The sequence below is a fragment of the Salvelinus fontinalis genome, chromosome 31, assembly GCF_029448725.1.
Source record: "Salvelinus fontinalis isolate EN_2023a chromosome 31, ASM2944872v1, whole genome shotgun sequence".
Taxonomy (NCBI): domain Eukaryota; kingdom Metazoa; phylum Chordata; class Actinopteri; order Salmoniformes; family Salmonidae; genus Salvelinus; species Salvelinus fontinalis.
This window is the reverse complement of record NC_074695.1, coordinates 40371233-40390074: the sequence shown is the minus strand read 5'-3', so window position 1 is coordinate 40390074 and position 18842 is coordinate 40371233. Positions and strand designations below refer to the sequence as shown.

At 41.8% G+C, this 18842-nt stretch overlaps 1 protein-coding gene across 3 annotated transcripts in view; it reads left to right on the top strand.

Annotated features, from left to right (window-relative positions):
• Positions 1 to 18842, top strand: part of acot7 (acyl-CoA thioesterase 7) — a 68868-nt gene that overhangs the window by 35292 nt on the left and 14734 nt on the right. For all 3 annotated transcript variants that reach the window (XM_055892647.1, XM_055892646.1, XM_055892648.1), the window contains exons 8-9: positions 4439 to 4555; positions 13450 to 13634. In XM_055892647.1, coding sequence (XP_055748622.1) covers positions 4439 to 4555; positions 13450 to 13634 — 302 coding nt within the window. The remainder of the gene's footprint in view (positions 1 to 4438; positions 4556 to 13449; positions 13635 to 18842) is intronic.

Here is an 18842-nt window from a genome sequence, read left to right as displayed (position 1 = left end):
AAACTCTAAAACAGCGGACAAATATACATAAAATATGTGGCTTTTCAGGACCTCGGGAGCTACTTGCGAAAACATTAACGGGACCTGTTTCTATGGTAACACCTCATTAGGAGGCAGGTTGAGCCATTTGATTATAGCACTCGCTGCGGAGAGAATGAGAAACACAGAAAGAGAGAGAGAAAGAGTGAGAGATTTTATTTACCCCCGTCCGTAGGGGAGTGCTGTGTTTATAACTAAGCATCCTGGGGAGGCCATGAGTGTGGGCACGGCTGATGGGAGACGAGCGAGCACTTTGGCTCTGCCCAGATCTCCCTTTATCCTAAATCCTGGGTTTCAACTCAGAGAATGCTATTCTGTTCTTCTGAAATAAACTACATTTTCTTCATATCATGCTTCTTTAGACCTGTCTAAAATAAATTATGGATTTATGGTGAATGTGCAGGCTATATGGATTTATTAGACTTTTTAAAATGTAGATGTTCCAAAGGTCTACATCAGTGGCTTGTAGGCTGTGTGGAAGCCAGGAGATGCTAAATGTGTTTGTTAATTAACGGTCAATTACCGTGAGACCGACAGTTATTTGCTTGACAATCACCGGCTGACGAAACTTTGACCTCCACAGCCCTAGTCGGAGGTCAATCCAAAGAGAGGCCAGTCGTATCTCAACAAGCTCCGTCCCCCTTCTCGTCTGTTGCCATATTTTGAAATATACAGTCGAAACACTGACCTCTTACGCATTCCCTCCCTTGAGCAAGGAAGTTAACCCCCAACAACAACTGCTTTCCGGGCGCCGATGACGTGGACGTCGATTAAGGCAGCCCCTGCACCTCTCTGATTCAAAGGGGTTGGGTTAAATGCGGAAGACATATTTCGGTTGAATGCATTCACTTGTGCAACTGACTAGGTACCCCCCTTTCCTTTCCCTTTTCATTGTAGATGGGTTTTTCTTTCTTTCTCCATTTGAAAGATATTTCCTGTCTGGTGGGTTGTGGAGGAGGTATAAACTCATGATGTGTCTCCAGGCGCAGGGCTTTTTCAAGCTAAACGATGGGAGGTGCTAGTGTTATGCATTAGCATTAGTGATACCATAATATAGTGTTATCCATTAGCATTAGTGATACCATAATATAGTGTTTTCCATTAGCATAAGTGATATCTTAATATAGTGTTATCCATTAGCATTAGTGATAACATAACATAGTGTTATCCATTAGCATTAGTGATACCATAATATAGTGTTATCCATTAGCATAAGTGATATCTTAATATAGTGTTATCCATTAGCATTAGTGATATCTTAATATAGTGTTATCCATTAGCATTAGTGATAACATAACACCGTGTTAGGCATTAGGGATAACATAACATAGTGTTAGGCATTAGGGATAACATAACATCGTGTTAGGCATTAGGGATAACATAACATCGTGTTAGGCATTAGTGATAACATAACATAGTGTTAGGCATTAGGGATAACATAACATAGTGTTAGGCATTAGGGATAACATAACATAGTGTTAGGCATTAGTGATAACATAACATAGTGTTAGGCATTAGGGATAACATAACATAGTGTTAGGCATTAGGGATAACATAACATAGTGTTAGGCATTAGGGATAACATAACATAGTGTTAGGCATTAGGGATAACATAACATCGTGTTAGGCATTAGTGATAACATAACATAGTGTTAGGCATTAGGGATAACATAACATAGTGTTAGGCATTAGGGATAACATAACATAGTGTTAGGCATTAGGGATAACATAGCATAGTGTTAGGCATTAGGGATAACATAACATAGTGTTAGGCATTAGGGATAACATAACATAGTGTTAGGCATTAGGGATAACATAACATAGTGTTAGGCATTAGGGATAACATAACATAGTGTTAGGCATTAGGGATAACATAACATAGTGTTAGGCATTAGCATTAGGGATAACATAACATAGTGTTAGGCATTAGCATTAGGGATAACATAACATAGTGTTAGGCATTAGCATTAGGGATAACATAACATAGTGTTAGCACATTAGATATATTTCAGCATAGGAAGAAATACCAGGGAATAACAAACACCATGACATAAAACTACCATATACAGCGTATAATCCCACTCTTGACTCCAACAGATTTGACTTGATAACCCTGTCATTTCCAGGACTGTAACGTTCTAATAAACGTTGATTAAAGGCAGAGAGGGACTTCATTGCCTAAAGCCAAAGGCACCAATACATGTAGGAAAATAAACCGTGCGTATTTTGAGAGAAAAACACTTAAGTTTGTTCTTGTTTACATCCAGTTCTGTTTACATTCAGTTCTGATTAATGGCTCGCAAGAGGGTCTCTAGGAAGCGGTAGCAGTGAGCACCAGCAGGGCGGCTGCATGCACAGACACGACTTCCGACAGCTCCTGAATATATGCAAGTGGCATTTCCCTAGACCCAGGGGAAATTCAATCCGAGGTGAGATCCCATCAATTTTCACGTGGGGCTGAGAGGGGAAAAAACAATGCAGTGTCTCATGATGCTTCATCACACACGCGGTCATTGAAAATGAGCCTACACCGATGGATAATAACTTCCCCTGTCCACACACTGAGAGCACGCTGGCTGCTGTCACCTTTTTAGATACACAACCACATCAAATGGGAGAAACAAGGGAAAAAAGGAAGCCGGGCAGGGACTTTTTTTTTTTCAGAGGGCAGCTTCCTGCTGTCTTCCATTGTGAAGATGAGGGAGGTGAGAACGTAAAGGATGTGATTGCCTCCCCTGTAAATGGCCTTCCACATACCGTCTATTTTTACGACATGTATTGAGGCCCCTTCTTGGTCAGGTCTCCATTGATAAAGATGTCCTTCCTCAATGGGACTTCCTGGTTCAATAAAGGTTAAATATAAATGAAAAAAATTACTTTCACACCTGTATGCCATCAAACCTATTCCAGAGCCATAGCACTGGTCTAGTATACACTTTGGAGGTAGCCGTGTTGCCTATAGGCTCAACCCTTGCAAGATTATACTTTTTTTACCGTTCCAAAATGACCATTAAGCCCCATTCATGACTATCTACAGTATGTCTGCTCAACGTGCAACCTCTTGCAGGCAAGTTAAAGCACACTGCAGCACACCAGCAGGCTGTTAGATGTATCAACCTAATACAATTAGTTCTCTCAGCTTTAACATACCCATATGAACAGCTGCATGAAACACTTTTCAGACCTCAAAGTTGTAGCATAGATCATAGTGAGCCAAAACGTATTTTTGCTGAACTTATAGCTCTCTTTAATCTCCAGCACCTGCTCAAAGCCACTGGATGTGTGTATGTTTATATCTTATGGCTACTATCCTAGAACCCCATGCTTACGTTTCCTCAGCAAGAGAAGCATTGATAGTGACAGGCATTCATGTCTGGTACTGTATTACATAAGCAATCTCAAATGTGGCTTTGCATCTTTCCCAGCACTGAAGATGCTACCAGCATAATGACTACATTTGGCCTCGTCTAAATGTCTGGTACTTCGCAGAGAAAATGAGCTGTGCCGTCTCACTTCTCATGTAGAACCAGGCTACGTAATAAATTCTGATTGCAAGAAACAATCTTGAAGTTCTGATCGTTGTAATTAGGTCTTCATCAGAACTATGTGTGTGCGTGCATGTGCATAGGTGTTTGTAGGTACGCGTGTCTAGGCCTGTGCATCAGTAGGTGTGAATAGGCCATTTGTTGTCATAGAGCTCTCTGGCACAGGGGGAACGTATCAAGAGTTCTGCAGAGTTTTCTATCTTCCTGTCAGCGCTGACACCTCTGGTCGGCATCAATCTCTGGCTGTGGCCATGAAGGGCATGATTGGACAGTCTGCCAGCCCTCATACATCACATCCTGTCTCCACACAGGAAATCCATCCCCCTTCCCCTTATCTCGGTGCACTCTCAGCCGACAGCAATCTGGCATCATCAGCAATGGATGTACAGTACAACCCCTCCTAACTCTCTATTTTGCTGTAAATCTCTCTCTTTCGCTCTCTCTCTTTCTCACTTTCTCTCTCGCTCTCTCTGTCTATGCAACAGAGATTCGCACCACTGATTTTCTGGCTCCAAATCGATATCAGAGATCATGCATTTGATTAGAATGGACTGAAACAAATGCAGTTGTTCCATTTTCTTACTAGGTCCAATGCCAGTCTTCCATTTTGACATTCCTAGTGCCTCCTCTTCATGAGCTAACTGTCAATACATTGTGAAAAAGGGGGAAAAAGTGATTTAAATGGTCTGAAAAAAAGACTGCAAAGTAGGTCATGTTCTCATGGCACTGAAACTGATCAATGCCGTATATGAAAGACAGAATACTTTTATTGATATACTGTGGGGGAAATTATATTAGAGGAAAGATTTGATTTAATGACAACATAGGAGTCACATGCTATCTGGTCTCCCCAGGTGTGACAATGAAACTGATGGACGAGGTGGCCGGAATCGTGGCAGCCCGACACTGCAAGACCAACATAGTCACCGCCTCTGTGGATGCCATCAACTTCCATCGCAAGATCAAGCAAGGTAAGGAAATGGTAAACGGATTGTTATCCGTACGGGTGTCCCTCAGATCTTAGTCCTTGGTCCCCTCCAATTTACTACAAGTAATGTAGAACAAAATGTGTCAATACTAAATAATATACAGTACATTCTGCATAATTACAGGTAATTCACTTGATTGGAGATTTACTTACAGCTTTATATTAAATATATTTTATTTATTCACATGTTTATTAGCATGACTGCTGTGGTGCAACGGTACAGTACGTCCCAGCTACTTTCATGGTGCTCCTTCTAGTGTAGGCTAACCTGCTAACTGATGATTAACAGCTTCAGAACACACCATTACCTGAGAATGTGTCAAATTCAACTGCCTTCATTTTTCAACCTTCGACAAACAGCATGTTGCATGTGGATTAGCTAACCTGTGTCACATTTGAGTTTATCAATACACCGTGCACCGTATCTGTAAAAAACATGCTATTTTACCTTATTTCCCATGTACATTATTCCTGGCTAGGCTAATATTGCTTATTGCTCTAGTGAGAGGATATAAATCATTGATGACAATCCATTAATTCCTGTTCCCTTACCGGGATGTCAATACAGTGAATAATTTATTCTCTGCTTGAGCCATAATACTCTCAGATTAGCAAATGCAATAGGAGCCTTCACATAGAATGTTGATGTACTGTTGATCTTGGGTGAAGGCCATTATCAATTCAACCTGGCAGAGGGACACATTCATTTCTGAAAAATTGATATTCTATCTGCATAATTTGAGTGAGAAACTGCCAATCTGTGACACTGTTGACCCATATGCCATGTCACAGTTTTGGCTCAACAGCAATTACCCATCTGAAACTCCAGACCTGCCTTAGTCTATCTGTGTGATGTGAACTTGACAGAGCTTTTACAATTTGTGAATCTTTTATAGACAGTGTTTAACTTGAAACCTATAAAACCCTTGTCAGTGTTATCATTCCAGGGTTTATTTGGTTGTTTAGTTGTACAGGCTCATGCTTTTAGAGATGGGTTTTGTTCTCAAAAAAAGTTTCTTCATCATGTATCTCATGGAATCCATGTTACTTGATTCGGTGCATTTGATGAGGAGCGGCAGGTAGCCTAGTGGTTAGAGCGTTGGGTAACCGCAAGGTTGCTGGATCGAATCCCCGAGCTGACAAGGTAAAAATCTGTCATTCTACCCCTGAACAAGGAAGTTCACCCACTGTTCCCTGGTTGGCTGTCATTGTAAATAAGAATTTGTTCTTAACTGACTTGCCTAGTAAAATAAATAAAGATTTCATGGATGGAAGGAGCTCACAGTTGGTTATGTGGTAAGTACTAGCCCTTAGAAGCTAAGCAATTGTTTGAATTTCTTGCTATGATTTGGAAAACCGTAGCCGTTAGAGGCTGAGCAATGAGCAAGTTGTTGTGTTATGACATGATCCAGATACACAGTGCTGTATTTATTCTAGCAATGCCAGTGTTATGGTTGTCATCAAGCACGGTGTTCCCATCCCACGATGTAGGGATCAGTTGGAGACCGCCATAGAGGTATGTGGTCTGTTAGCATTAAGAGAGTGTAGTCGAAATGGTGCCTCTCTGCATCTCATCCATCAAGAGACTCACTTAGACCTCTCTTAGACAAAAACGCAATCAATACTGTCACTGACTCAGCTGCCTTTGCAGCATCCCGCGTAAACCAATGTGTTCGGACCGTGTGATCACTGTTGAATACACGCACCGGTGAATACACGCACAGGATGCAACCGGTTGTCTTTTTAGAGAACATTTACAATACGGGAGAGTCAAGCAGGATGCTAGCGCATCGGGAATATGTCGTGGTTCAGCACAGAATGCTGGTCATCTCTTCAACCTGTCAACCCACACAAGGTAGGGGGGTGTTTCCGCTTATCAGAAAAAGACTGTATAAACCGGCATGCTTTGAACGCGGCAGCTTTCAGCTGATTGGTCTATGAGTTGTGGGTGGTCCCACCAATGTCTAACACATGTTCCCTTGGCCTACTCTCTGCACCCACACAATTAATGATGTGTTTATACAGGACTTTGACTTATGATGTACATTGTTTTTGGTCCGCAAAACAGCACTGAACTCGGTTGCAAAAACACCATAATACTCAAATGTTTGTAGCAGGAATTATCTTGTATTTTTTACTATGTCAGTGTCAAGGCTGTGAATATATATGTGTTACTTGCGATGTATGCGTTACCTGGTCGTTTTGAATTGCAATGTACAGTATATAGGTCATATGATACCTGAAGATTTTAGGTGAATATTCCCTTGACACATTGGGGCGTGCAGGCTTACCTTCCTAGCAGGAGATGGGAGATGGGTGAGAGTAAGTGACTTGTTCTCTACGTAGTCAGTTTCCTGGTCTGATGTATCCCATCTGGCAGTCCGTTTTGCGGCTGTAGAGGAGTTTGAGGCAGCGGTTCAATTTGTTTCTCTGCACCTCATCCATCACCCTGAATGTGTCGGGGAGAGAGAGAGAGAGAGAAAGAGAGAGAGAGAGAGACAGGGAGGTGGATTTAAAGATCCCTCTCACTACATGGATTGACTGAGCCCTTAATTTGACCCCCCAGTTGCCTTTTCACCTCATTTAACACCTGATACAGTGGGGCAAAAAAGTATTTAGTCAGCCACCAATTGTGCAAGTTCTCCCACTTAAAAAGATGAGAGAGGCCTGTAATTTTCATCATAGGTACACTTCAACTATGACAGACAAAATGAGAAAAAAAAATCCAGAAAATCACATTGCAGGATTTTTCATTTATTTATTTGCAAATTATTGTGGAAAATAAGTATTTGGTCAATAACAAAAGTTTCTCAATACTTTGTTATATACCCTTTGTTTGCAATGACAGAGGTCAAACATTTTCTGTAAGTCTTCACAAGGTTTTCACACACTGTTGCTGGTATTTTGGCCCATTCCTCCATGCAGATCTCCTCTAGAGCAGTGATGTTTTGGGGCTGTTGCTGGGCAACACGGACTTTCAACTCCCTCCAAATATTTTCTATGGGGTTGAGATCTGGAGACTGGCTAGGCCACTCCAGGACCTTGAAATGCTTCTTACGAAGCCACTCCTTCGTTGCCCGGGCGGTGTGTTTGGGATCATTGTCATGCTGAAAGACCCAGCCACGTTTCATCTTCAATGCCCTTGCTGATGGAAGGAGGTTTTCACTCAAAATCTCACGATACATGGCCCCATTCATTCTTTCCTTTACACGGATCAGTCGTCCTGGTCCCTTTGCAGAAAAACAGCCCCAAAGCATGATGTTTCCACCCCCATGCTTCACAGTAGGTATGGTGTTCTTTGGATGCAACTCAGCATTCTTTGTCCTCCAAACACGACGAGTTGAGTTTTTACCAAAAAGTTATATTTTGGTTTCATCTGACCATATGACATTCTCCCAATCTTCTTCTGGATCATCCAAATGCTCTCTAGCAAACTTCAGACGGGCCTGGACATGTACTGGCTTAAGCAGGCGGACACGTCTGGCACTGCAGGATTTGAGTCCCTGGCGGCGTAGTGTGTTACTGATGGTAGGCTTTGTTACTTTGGTCCCAGCTCTCTGCAGGTCATTCACTAGGTCCCCCCGTGTGGTTCTGGGATTTTTGCTCACCGTTCTTGTGATCATTTTGACCCCACAGGGTGAGATCTTGCGTGGAGCCCCACATCGAGGGAGATTATCAGTGGTCTTGTATGTCTTCCATTTACTAATAATTGCTCCCACAGTTGATTTCTTCAAACCAAGCTGCTTACCTATTGCAGATTCAGTCTTCCCAGCCTGGTGCAGGTCTACAATTTTGTTTCTGGTGTCCTTTGACAGCTCTTTGGTCTTGGCCATAGTGGAGTTTGGAGTGTGACTGTTTGAGGTTGTGGACAGGTGTCTTTTATACTGATAACAAGTTTAAACAGGTGCCATTAATACAGGTAACGAGTGGAGGACAGAGGAGCCTCTTAAAGAAGAAGTTACAGGTCTGTGAGAGCCAGAAATGTTGCTTGTTTGTAGGTGACCAAATACTTATTTTCCACCATAATTTGCAAATAATTTCATAAAAAATACTACAATGTGATTTTCTGGATTTTTTTTTCTCATTTTGTCTGTCATAGTTGAAGTGTACCTATGATGAAAATTACAGGCCTCTCTCATCTTTTTAAGTGGGAGAACTTGCACAATTGGTGGCTGACTAAATACTTTTTTGCCCCACTGTATATGTAACAAAAGGCTAATCTCAATAGCTAGTCCAGGTAAATCATGACATCACAAGTGGGGGGAGGGGCCTTTTTCTTTTTTGTTCTCTATTGCTCCTCTATTGTTCCTCAAGCATCAGGGATTCCCATCAGACCAACTCCCTGAAATCAAATCAAATCCAATTTGTCACATACACATGGTTAGCAGATGTTGATGCGAGTGTAGGGAAATGCTTGTGCTTCTAGTTCCGACAATGCAGTAATATCCAACGAGTAATCTAACCTAAAAATTTCACAACAATTACCTTATACACACAAGTGTAAAGGAATTAATAAGAATATGTACATAAAAAAATATAGGAATGAGTGATGGTATAGAACGGCTTAGGCAAGATGCAGTGGATGGTATAGAGTACAGTATATACATATGAGATGAGTAATGTAGGGTATGTAAACATATAAAAGTGGGATTGTTTAAAGTGGCTAGTGATAATTACATCAAGATAGCAAGATGCAGTAGATGGTATAGAGTACAGCATATACATATGAGATGTTTACATACCCTACATTACTCATTATATGAAGTGGCATTGTTTAAAGTGGCTACTGATACATTTATTACATCAATTTTTCCATTATTAAAGTGGCTGGAGTTGAGTAGGTATGTTGGCAGCAACCACTCAATGTTAGTGATTGTTGTTTAACAGTCTGATGGCCTTGATATAGAAGCTGTTTTTCAGTCTCTCGGCCCCTGCTTTGATGCTCCTGTACTGACCTCGCCTTCTGGATGATAGCGGGGTGAACAGGCAGTGGCTCGGGTGGTTGTTTTCCTTGATGATCTTTATGACCTTCCTGTGACATCGGGTGGTGTAGGTGTCCTGGAGGGCAGGTAGTTTGCCCCCGGTGATGCGTTGTGCAGACCTCACTACCCTCTGGAGAGCCTTACGGTTATGGGTGGAGCAGTTGCCATACCAGGTGATGATACAACCCGACAGGATGCTCTCGATTGTGTATCTGTAAAAGTTTGTGAGTGTTTTTGGTGACAAACCGAATTTCTTCAGCCTCCTGAGGTTGAAGAGGCGCAGCTGCGCCTTCTTCACCACGCTGTCTGTGTGGTTGGACCATTTCAGGTTGTCCGTGATGTGTACGCCGAGGAACTTAACTTTCTACCCTCTCCACTACTGTCCCGTCGATGTGGATAGGGGGGTGCTCCCTCTGCTGTTTCCTGACGTCCACGGTCATCTCCTTTGTTTTGTTGAGTGTGAGGTTATTTTCCTGACAGCACACTCCGAGGGCCCTCACCTCCTCCCTGTAGGCCGTTTCGTCGTTGTTGGTAATCAAGCCTACCACTGTAGTGTCGTCTGCAAACTTGATGATTGAGTTGGAGGCGTGCATGGCTACGCAGTCGTGGGTGAACAAGGGAGTACAGGAGAGGACTGAGAACGCACCCTTGTTTTGTCTCACCAGGGGTGATGGTTGGATTCGCGTTTATCGTTGAAGGAATGAGCGTTACACCTAGGCCTGTACCGATTTGGAGGTGGAGTGTAACGCTCGAAGAGGATGGGTGTGGAGTCAGGTGCAGAGAGCAGAAGTATCTGGGGGAAAAACGCTTTAATGTCCAAAACAGGAACACGTACAATGGGTGACGCCGAACACAGGCGTAACATACCAAACCCAAGTGCAACTGGCAAATCCGGACAGCGAAAACCCAACAATAAACAGAGTACACCTCTAACATAAACAGTAACAAGCCCGCACAAACACAAGCGGGCTAACCGAACTTAAATAACCCCAACCCAAAAACCCCAAAAAGGAACAGGTGAAAAGAAATAGACAAAACCAAACGAAAAGGGAAAAGAGGGATCGGTGGCAGCTAGTAGACCGGCGACGACGAGCGCCGAGCGCCGCCCGAACGGGAAGGGGAGCCACCTTCGGTGATATTCGTGACATGGAGGGTCCGTCATTGTCTGGGGCGGTGTGTCACAGCATCATCGGACTGAGCTTGTTGTCATTGCAGGCAATCTCAACGCTGTGCGTTACAGGGAAGACATCCTCCTCCCCCATGTGGTACCCTTCCTGCAGGCTCATCCTGACATGACCGTCCAGCATGACAATGCCACCAGCCATACTGCTCGTTCTGTGCATGATTTCCTGCAAGACAGGAATGTTAGTGTTTTGCCATGGCCAGTGAAGAGCCCGGATCTCAATCCCATTAAGCATGTTTGGGACCTGTTGGATCGGAGGGTGAGGGCTAGGGCCATTCCCTCCAGAAATGTCCGGGAACTTGCAGATGCCTTGGTGGAAGAGTGGGATAACATCTCCCAGCAAGAACTAGCAAATCTGGTGCAGTCCATGAGGAGGAGATGCACTGCCGTACTAAATGCAGCTGGTGGCCACACCAGATACTAACTGTTACTTTTGATTTTGACCCTCCCTTTGTTCAGGGACACATTATTACATTTCTGTTAGTCACGTCTGTGGAACTTGTTCAGTTTAGGTCTCAGTTGTTGAATCTTGTTATGTTCATACAAATATTTACTCATGTTAAATTTGCTGAAAATAAACGCAGTTGACAGTGAGAGGACGTTTCTTTTTTTGATGAGTTTAATGGAATTGTTTTAAGAAGGTCGTACCAAGGATTATTTTGCTATTTGATTTAGAATTTTAACACCCCTTGAGTTATAAAAAAATATATTAAAAAGTATTTGATGTTATACAAGCTCATTGAATAACAAATTCACTACATGGAACAACAGATAGTCCCTCCCAAAAAATCTAAAGGAAGTTTGTTCTGAAGTGTCTATCCTATATCTGAGAGATATAAGAAAGACCAGGAAACATGATTATTATTATTTTTTTTACATGTATTTAACCTCTTATTTTTGTCACTAAACAGTCTCCATATATACTGCCATTCATTTTTTAGATAATCTGATAATCTCCCTGGTACCGGGGGACCTTGAGACGAGTCTTGTGAGGCCTACAACCGACATGTACGTGTTCATGAGAGTCTCACCTTTACACATAAGGGTCATATTAGTGTTTAGCCTAAACTGTTCGGACACTACATACAATTTTGTGAGGAGGCCGATTTTCGCTGTTGTGTCATGGTCTGACAAACACCGCTCTAACTCTGTGACCTTTCACCGCACATGCGGAACTGTTACATCGGCGGATGCGGTGGATTGAGACGCAGATATCGCTAACTTAAACAGAGAGATTTTGACGGGGATGTTTTTATGATGCTATTTGGATTTCTGCAGGGGCGCGGACATTGATCTTAGGCGGTTGAAGGGTTTCATTGGGCTATTACTGGACTACTTTTGTGTTTGTGTCCCTGTTTCTGTACTGACTAGAATCAGGACCATTTGAAAGATCTAGGGTGAGTGTGTTTACCACTTGAGACCAGTACTAGACCCAAAGCAAAAACCATCAGAACTCGTGGTGCCGAGTTGAGGTCCCCTGACTGTATAGACTGTATTTTCAGTAGTTCAGGCATTACAGGAGAGGCATGTCTCGTAAGGCTGTCTCTCTCATCTGGCCGAGTGTAATGGAAAAATAAAAGAGGTGAAATTGTGATGAGATCCAGAGTTGATAAGATCAAAGCGAGCAGACGTGAGAGGGAAACTTTGGATGACGAGTGTGGTTCCTGGCATGGTTGACGCACGTCTGTGCAAAGTCTCTGGTCTCAGTGCCAGCGGCAGATGTACTTTCTAGATATACTGCCTGTTTGGCCTTTCAGGTTCACGTCCACATTTTTTGTATGTTTTCCGTTCAGTTTTATTGTGAATGTTGTGGATGCATTGAAATGTTGATTAAAAAATAATTACTTTATAAACTTTGAACAATAAAAACGACATTTTTCTTCTTAATACACCATAAAGTGGTCAACCAATATTTTTTATTTTTTTTACAGCACCGATTATATTCAGTGTCTATGTTCTCAACAAAGACCATTAGCAAAACCAACCAGATGTAAATTCCTACTTAGTTGTCATCTTGTGCCGGAGGATATGCTGCTGTGAGCACTTTGTAGTTGTTAAACATTGTTGGCTGAGATAAAAGTGAACAAGGATGAAAAACAAATAAGTCTTAATTATTCCCTGGGTGGATGGAACATTAAAAAAGTTGAGTTGTTCAGTGCTTAGAAATAAAGATGTGCTCTTGCTTTTCATGATATCTTTCACTCAGAGGCACAGGCACCAGATATTGTGTTGTACAAGTCATTGAATGACTTTGTAATGAACATGTAACGAAGCCAGTGTTGTTGTTTTTCGGTCTTGCAAAGCCACATTCTAAACTGGTGCCTGGCATCTTGGAACCTTCAACTTGTAATTCCTGTGCCTATTCATAGTTTGACTTTAATCTCTCGCAAATCTGAACCGGAACACAGGTTCAGAGGTCTAATTCACTTCCAGAACCCTGTACTTTAGCCAACTCCTCTGACTATTATTGTCATACCATTGGTAACATTTTACTTGTAGTAATGCACAGCATGGGCTAAATCGCTGTAATACTGACAAATCCTCTAGCCGCGGGATGTCTCAACTTCCCTTTGTACAATGTCCACAAGAAGGTAGCGATTATTTATGTAGATATCACGTCAAATTTGCTATGTGTGGTAATTGCATGCTGCAGTATTGCTGTTATGTTAAAGGGTACATGTTCCTCCTTAAATGTTCCTTCTTCGTCTCCAGGCTGTGTGGTAACTGTCTCGGGGAGGGCGACATTCGCCAGTAACAAGTCTATGGAGATCGAGGTGTTTGTGGACGCCGATCCTCTGATAGAGGCTGAGAAGGGGAAGTACCGGGCCGTCACAGCCTTCTTCACCTACATCTCCCTGGACATGCAGGGCAAGCCTCTACCCATCCCCCCTTTGAAGGTACCATATACATATAATTCTTAGAAAAGTGAATTGACTCCAACCCCATTGCTTGGTGCCTACCATAGATATAGAATTATGTTCTAGGAATTATATTTCTATGGTAGACACCAAACAGCAGGGTTGGAGTCAATTCCGTTTGGAATTCAGTCTGTTCAGGAAGTAAATTGAAATGCAATTCGTGAATTTCCAATGGGCTAAGATTTTGTTTGTGGGCAGTCAGGAGAATTTCAGCCAACAGCTGCAAACTGAATATGCATTGTCTTGTGTAAGTGACCAATTTGGTTTGCACACTAATTGAAGACTATCAGCCAACAAGTCCAGGGCCTGTATTCATAAAGCGTCTCTACAGTAGGAGTACTGATCTTGGATCAGGTGCCCCCGATCCTTGTAATTCATTGTGATCTATAAGACGAAACTGATCATAAATCAGAACTCCTGTTTGAGACGCTTAATGAATACGGGCCCAGGAGAGTGTGGCAGTACATCTAAGGAGCTAAAAGGGTCATTCTTGAATTGCGGTAGTATTTGCATCCCTCGCATTTGCAACCATGAAAAACACTTTAAAACCTGTTTGGGAAAGGCGTGCCGCTAGCGGGACACCTCGACAACATCCGGTGAATTGGCAGAGTGGCCAAATTCAAATTAAATTAATATAAATATTAAACTTTCATGAAATCACAAGTGCAATACATCAAAATAAAGCTTAACTTGTTTTTAATCCAGCCGCCATGTCAGATTTCAAAAAGGCTTTACGGCGAAAGCAAACCATGCAATTATCTGAGGACAGCGCCCAGTTGCGACACGAAAGTCAGAAAAAGCGATATAATATATGCCTTATCTTTGAAGATCTTCTTCTGTTGGCACTCCAAAAGGTCCCAGTTACATTACAAATTGTCCTTTTGTTCGATAATGTCCTTCTTTATATCCATAAAAACTTAGTTTAGCTGGCGCTTTTCAGTCAATAATCCACTCAGTTTCCCTCCATCAAAATGCATACAAAATGAATCCCAAACGTTACTAATAAACTTTTCCAAACAAGTCAAACAACGTTTATAATCAAACCTTAGGTATCCTAATATGCAAATAAATGATCAAATTTAAGACGGAGAATAGTATGTTCATTACCGGAGATAAATAAGAAAGAATGCGCTTTCCTCCACGCGATTGGAAACACTACAGCCAAAATGGGAGCCACCTACAAGAAACTACAATTTCTGGGTCATTTTTCCAAAACCCAGCCTGAAACTCTTTCTAAAGACTGTTGACATCTAGTCGAAGCCCTAGGAACTGCAATCTGGGAGGACTTGGGCTTATAATTATAGTACTAGCCATTGAAAACAGTGGTAAGGTGAACATTTTTTTGGGGGGGATGGTTTGTCCTCGGGGTTTCACCTGTCGTATCAGTTCTGTTATACTCACAGACATAATTTTAACAGTTTTAGAAACTTTAGAGTGTTTTCTATCTAAATCTACCAATTATATGCTTCTGGGCCTGAGTGACAGGCAGTTTACTTTGGGCCCGCTTTTCATCCGGACGTGAAAATACTGCCCCCTATCCCAAATAGTTACACATCGTACATGTTTTTGTTTACATTGGTCTGTTTATCAATGATAAACCGTAATGCAAGTCATTTATACAGCAAAACTTTCTGTTTATGCATTGTTTAAAGCTAGAATCCTTAATTGGTGAAACGGCCACGTCAGTTTGGGATATTATACAACAACAAAGAAGTTACTGCAAACAACAAACACCGTTTTCTTCCCCTCTGACGTCACTGCACGAGCGATAGAACAGCACAATATGGACTGCAATTTTTACATCGATGCGTGACGCTCCCCACCTCGGCTTCGTCAACAAAACAATAACAACGGCCATGGGGCGGACTGTATCTTTAAAGTACTTAGAGCAATCTTTAAAGTACTTAGAGCAAGCAAATTTGCTTGTCCCGGTAGTGACCCAGTAGAGTTGTGTTTCAGGGATTTTGAGATCTATTGAGATTTAGATATCTATTATTTTTTTTATGATAGAAAGTAAACAAACTCCTTGTATATATTGTATAGATCATCAATAAAAAGAAAGACGCCTATTAAAATAACTTGTTTTTACAAATATCATGTGTCCCGAAGTTTAATGTCATTGGTGTTACCGCCTTGAAAATGACAACGATTACAAAGATATACAAGGATCTTTAGCGTTCCCTCTAGTGGCAAATTGTTATTGGGGGAGGGGTCTATATTAAGTATTAGCTAATCACACCCTTTTAGTCTGTCATACATTTGAGGATTCCATTGATAATTTGATCAAAAGTGTCACTTGGTTTTACTCAATTTAAATGAAGGGAAATTACATTGTGAGCAAAATTATTAATCATATCACTTTAGTAAATTATTTTTAAAGGGTTAATTAGGTTAGATTTGAGCATCTGTGACCTCCATTTCAGAAAATCCTATTTGACCTAAAATGTATCATTGGTGTAACTGTCAAATGGTGTAATCTCAGTTAACCCAGAACCAAAGTCTTGCGTATTTGGTCAGATGCTCGACTAAGTTCTGGGTCCATACGTGTTAAGAGAAAAGACAAAACGTGGATCGGAACCTGGAACGAAGAGCTCCCACCCTCTCTCTTTGCAAGTTAGGGGTAGGCCAAATGTCCCCTCCCCTTCATAAATGTAAAAGATGCTTACACCTGGGAAACTAATACTGCTCATTATCGCACACGTCCTGTTGTATCATGACAAACCTACAGTACCATTCATGTTTACGTAGTCTTTCCGTGAGAGATTATCATCTGTGTTACTACACCTACTGGTGGCACAATGGTATCAAAATGGTACAACATATTTAAAGTCATTAAGCTGCCATATTAGTTGATTTTGAATGGGAATATGTACCCAAATACATTTAAATATTTTTGCTGTTGTTGAGAAAATTGAAGTTAATTTTCTTTTTTAAATGCCATTGCAAATGCCACTGCAATTCAAGAACGATGCAAAAGGCAGACGGAGTACATTGGTTTTTCCTGTGTTATTTCTTTGAAAATAGGCTGGCATGGAAAATGTGCAAGATGAAAGGCTTGCAAGTTAGTTTTGATAAAAAGCAAAGTGTGGAAATGAATTGATGTGGCGGTGTGTGTGATGCATTTCTTAGAGCACTGTAGGTAATACAGAGCTTACCCCCCCCCCCCACACACACATCTATCCGTAGCCACTCTGCTCTGTGTCGTTCTCTGTCTTGCTCTTACTACCATTCCAAGGGGATTATAATACCACCAGTATACACTCCACCCTTTTGGAAAGGAACACCATCTTTCCTACACAGACTGCATCCCTAGCCTAGACACTTCCTAGCCACATCAGAAAGACAGAACTGAACCCCCCCCCCTTTATTCTCCCTTCAGTAAGCACACATTTCCATTTCAGACAAACCTCTCTGGCTTTAGCATTGTCCTTTGTGCATTAATCAGCTAGGTTACCGTTTTAGACGGTATTTCAGATCCTGATCACAAGGCCTTTGTTTTCAGGGAGATCGAAGAGTGGCGCTGAACATTATTGTAATTTCTGGTGCACGCTTGCTTTTAAAATGCTTTTAAAAACATCCATCTCTTTTAAGAATTAGGCCAAATGAGGCTAGGCTGCCAGTGCTCCTGTGCTGAGTCATCACATTACTGGCAAAACAATAACAAACATAACATTGTAGTTTTCAGTGGCCCATTATGTATATTTCTCATGATACACTAATAGTAATAAATAAATCAATCAATATCAGTCAATCAGTACTAACAAGGAAGATAATATTGTTGGGGACGAGGGGTCTTAATGAAGACTTTTTATGGCTTGGCCGAGCGCTCCAACGATGGACGGTGTACCCATCCGTCCATCGTTGATCTGAACATTTCTATTCCTAGCAATCCCACTGAGCCCCAGAGGCTGGCATCACATGCAAGAGGAAACGTGTAACGTGTATCACTACAATCAACGCCACGGCTGATTTGAAATGAAATCTTAATTAGAAATATACTACTAAATTCATATTGGCCATTTTTTGGTTGATGTGCTATCTCCTGGAAGAAGTCGCTGTGTTTTCTACGTCTTGGCTATCATAATAGATTTGGCACAATATAAGATGAAAACAAAAAATAATCAAACTCATGAAAAGACAAAATAAACTGACAGTTGGTGTGTGTGTGTGTGTTTGTGTGTGCGTGCGTGCGAATTCTTGCCTGTGTGTGTTCCTACTCAGGGCACTGAACCATGTGCAATTTAAGCAAAAAGAGTGGAGTTGACTCGCTACTGAAATAACATCACAACGCAGTGTTTTGATTGCCATTCACTCAGGCTCTATAAAAAATAATATGAACATTGGCTGAACAAATGTCAACGTCTCCTTCTGTAATTGCACTTGTCACGTTGTGACCGATTACACATGTTCCAACACTATAAATAGCCTATCGACAGGCCTGCGCCTGACATATTTTGGCTCCAGGTAATTTTTGCTCTCTCAAGTGAAAAATCTCTGCCGTCTATTTTTAGCGTTTCCATTTTTAGCTCAGCAGGGAGGGGGGAGTGTGTGTGTGGGGGGGTTAGTTGGGATTGGCTGCTAGTGTCTGTGGATAGGCAGAGGAGGGGAGCGGAGAGGGGGGATAATCAGCCTCAGCATCAGTACCCTTGAACATGGCCACAGTAAGAAAATAGTGAACATGAGTCAAAGTCCACTGACTGTGTGTCCCTGAAAGACGTTGTGTTTCCATGGAGCCAGGAGTGGTATGCCCATGTATTAGGCTCTCTTCTCTGTACAGATGGGAGTGACAGTAGATACTGGGCAAAGAGCAGACTGGACTCATTGGACAGACATTTACTTTTTTATATTCGATTTTTGCACCTCCAAGTATGATATATTACGTTACAAATGCAATAACGGTCTGGTTACTTAAGACAGAAACAAAATGATGGAGGTCGGATGGGTGGGCATATACCGTCTAGCAATCCAAAGGTTACGTGTTGGAGTCGCGTTGGGGACAACTGTAACATTTTAGCTAAACCTTCCCCTAACCCTTTTCCTTAACTTAATTCACCTAACCTGCTATGTAAATTATCCTAACCTTTCTTGTTAGCTCTCCTAACCTTTTCAGTAAATTCTCCTAACCTTTGTAATTTGTTCAGCTAACCAAAAATGTACCTCCTAAGCAGCCTGGTTTCAGAAAAAGAT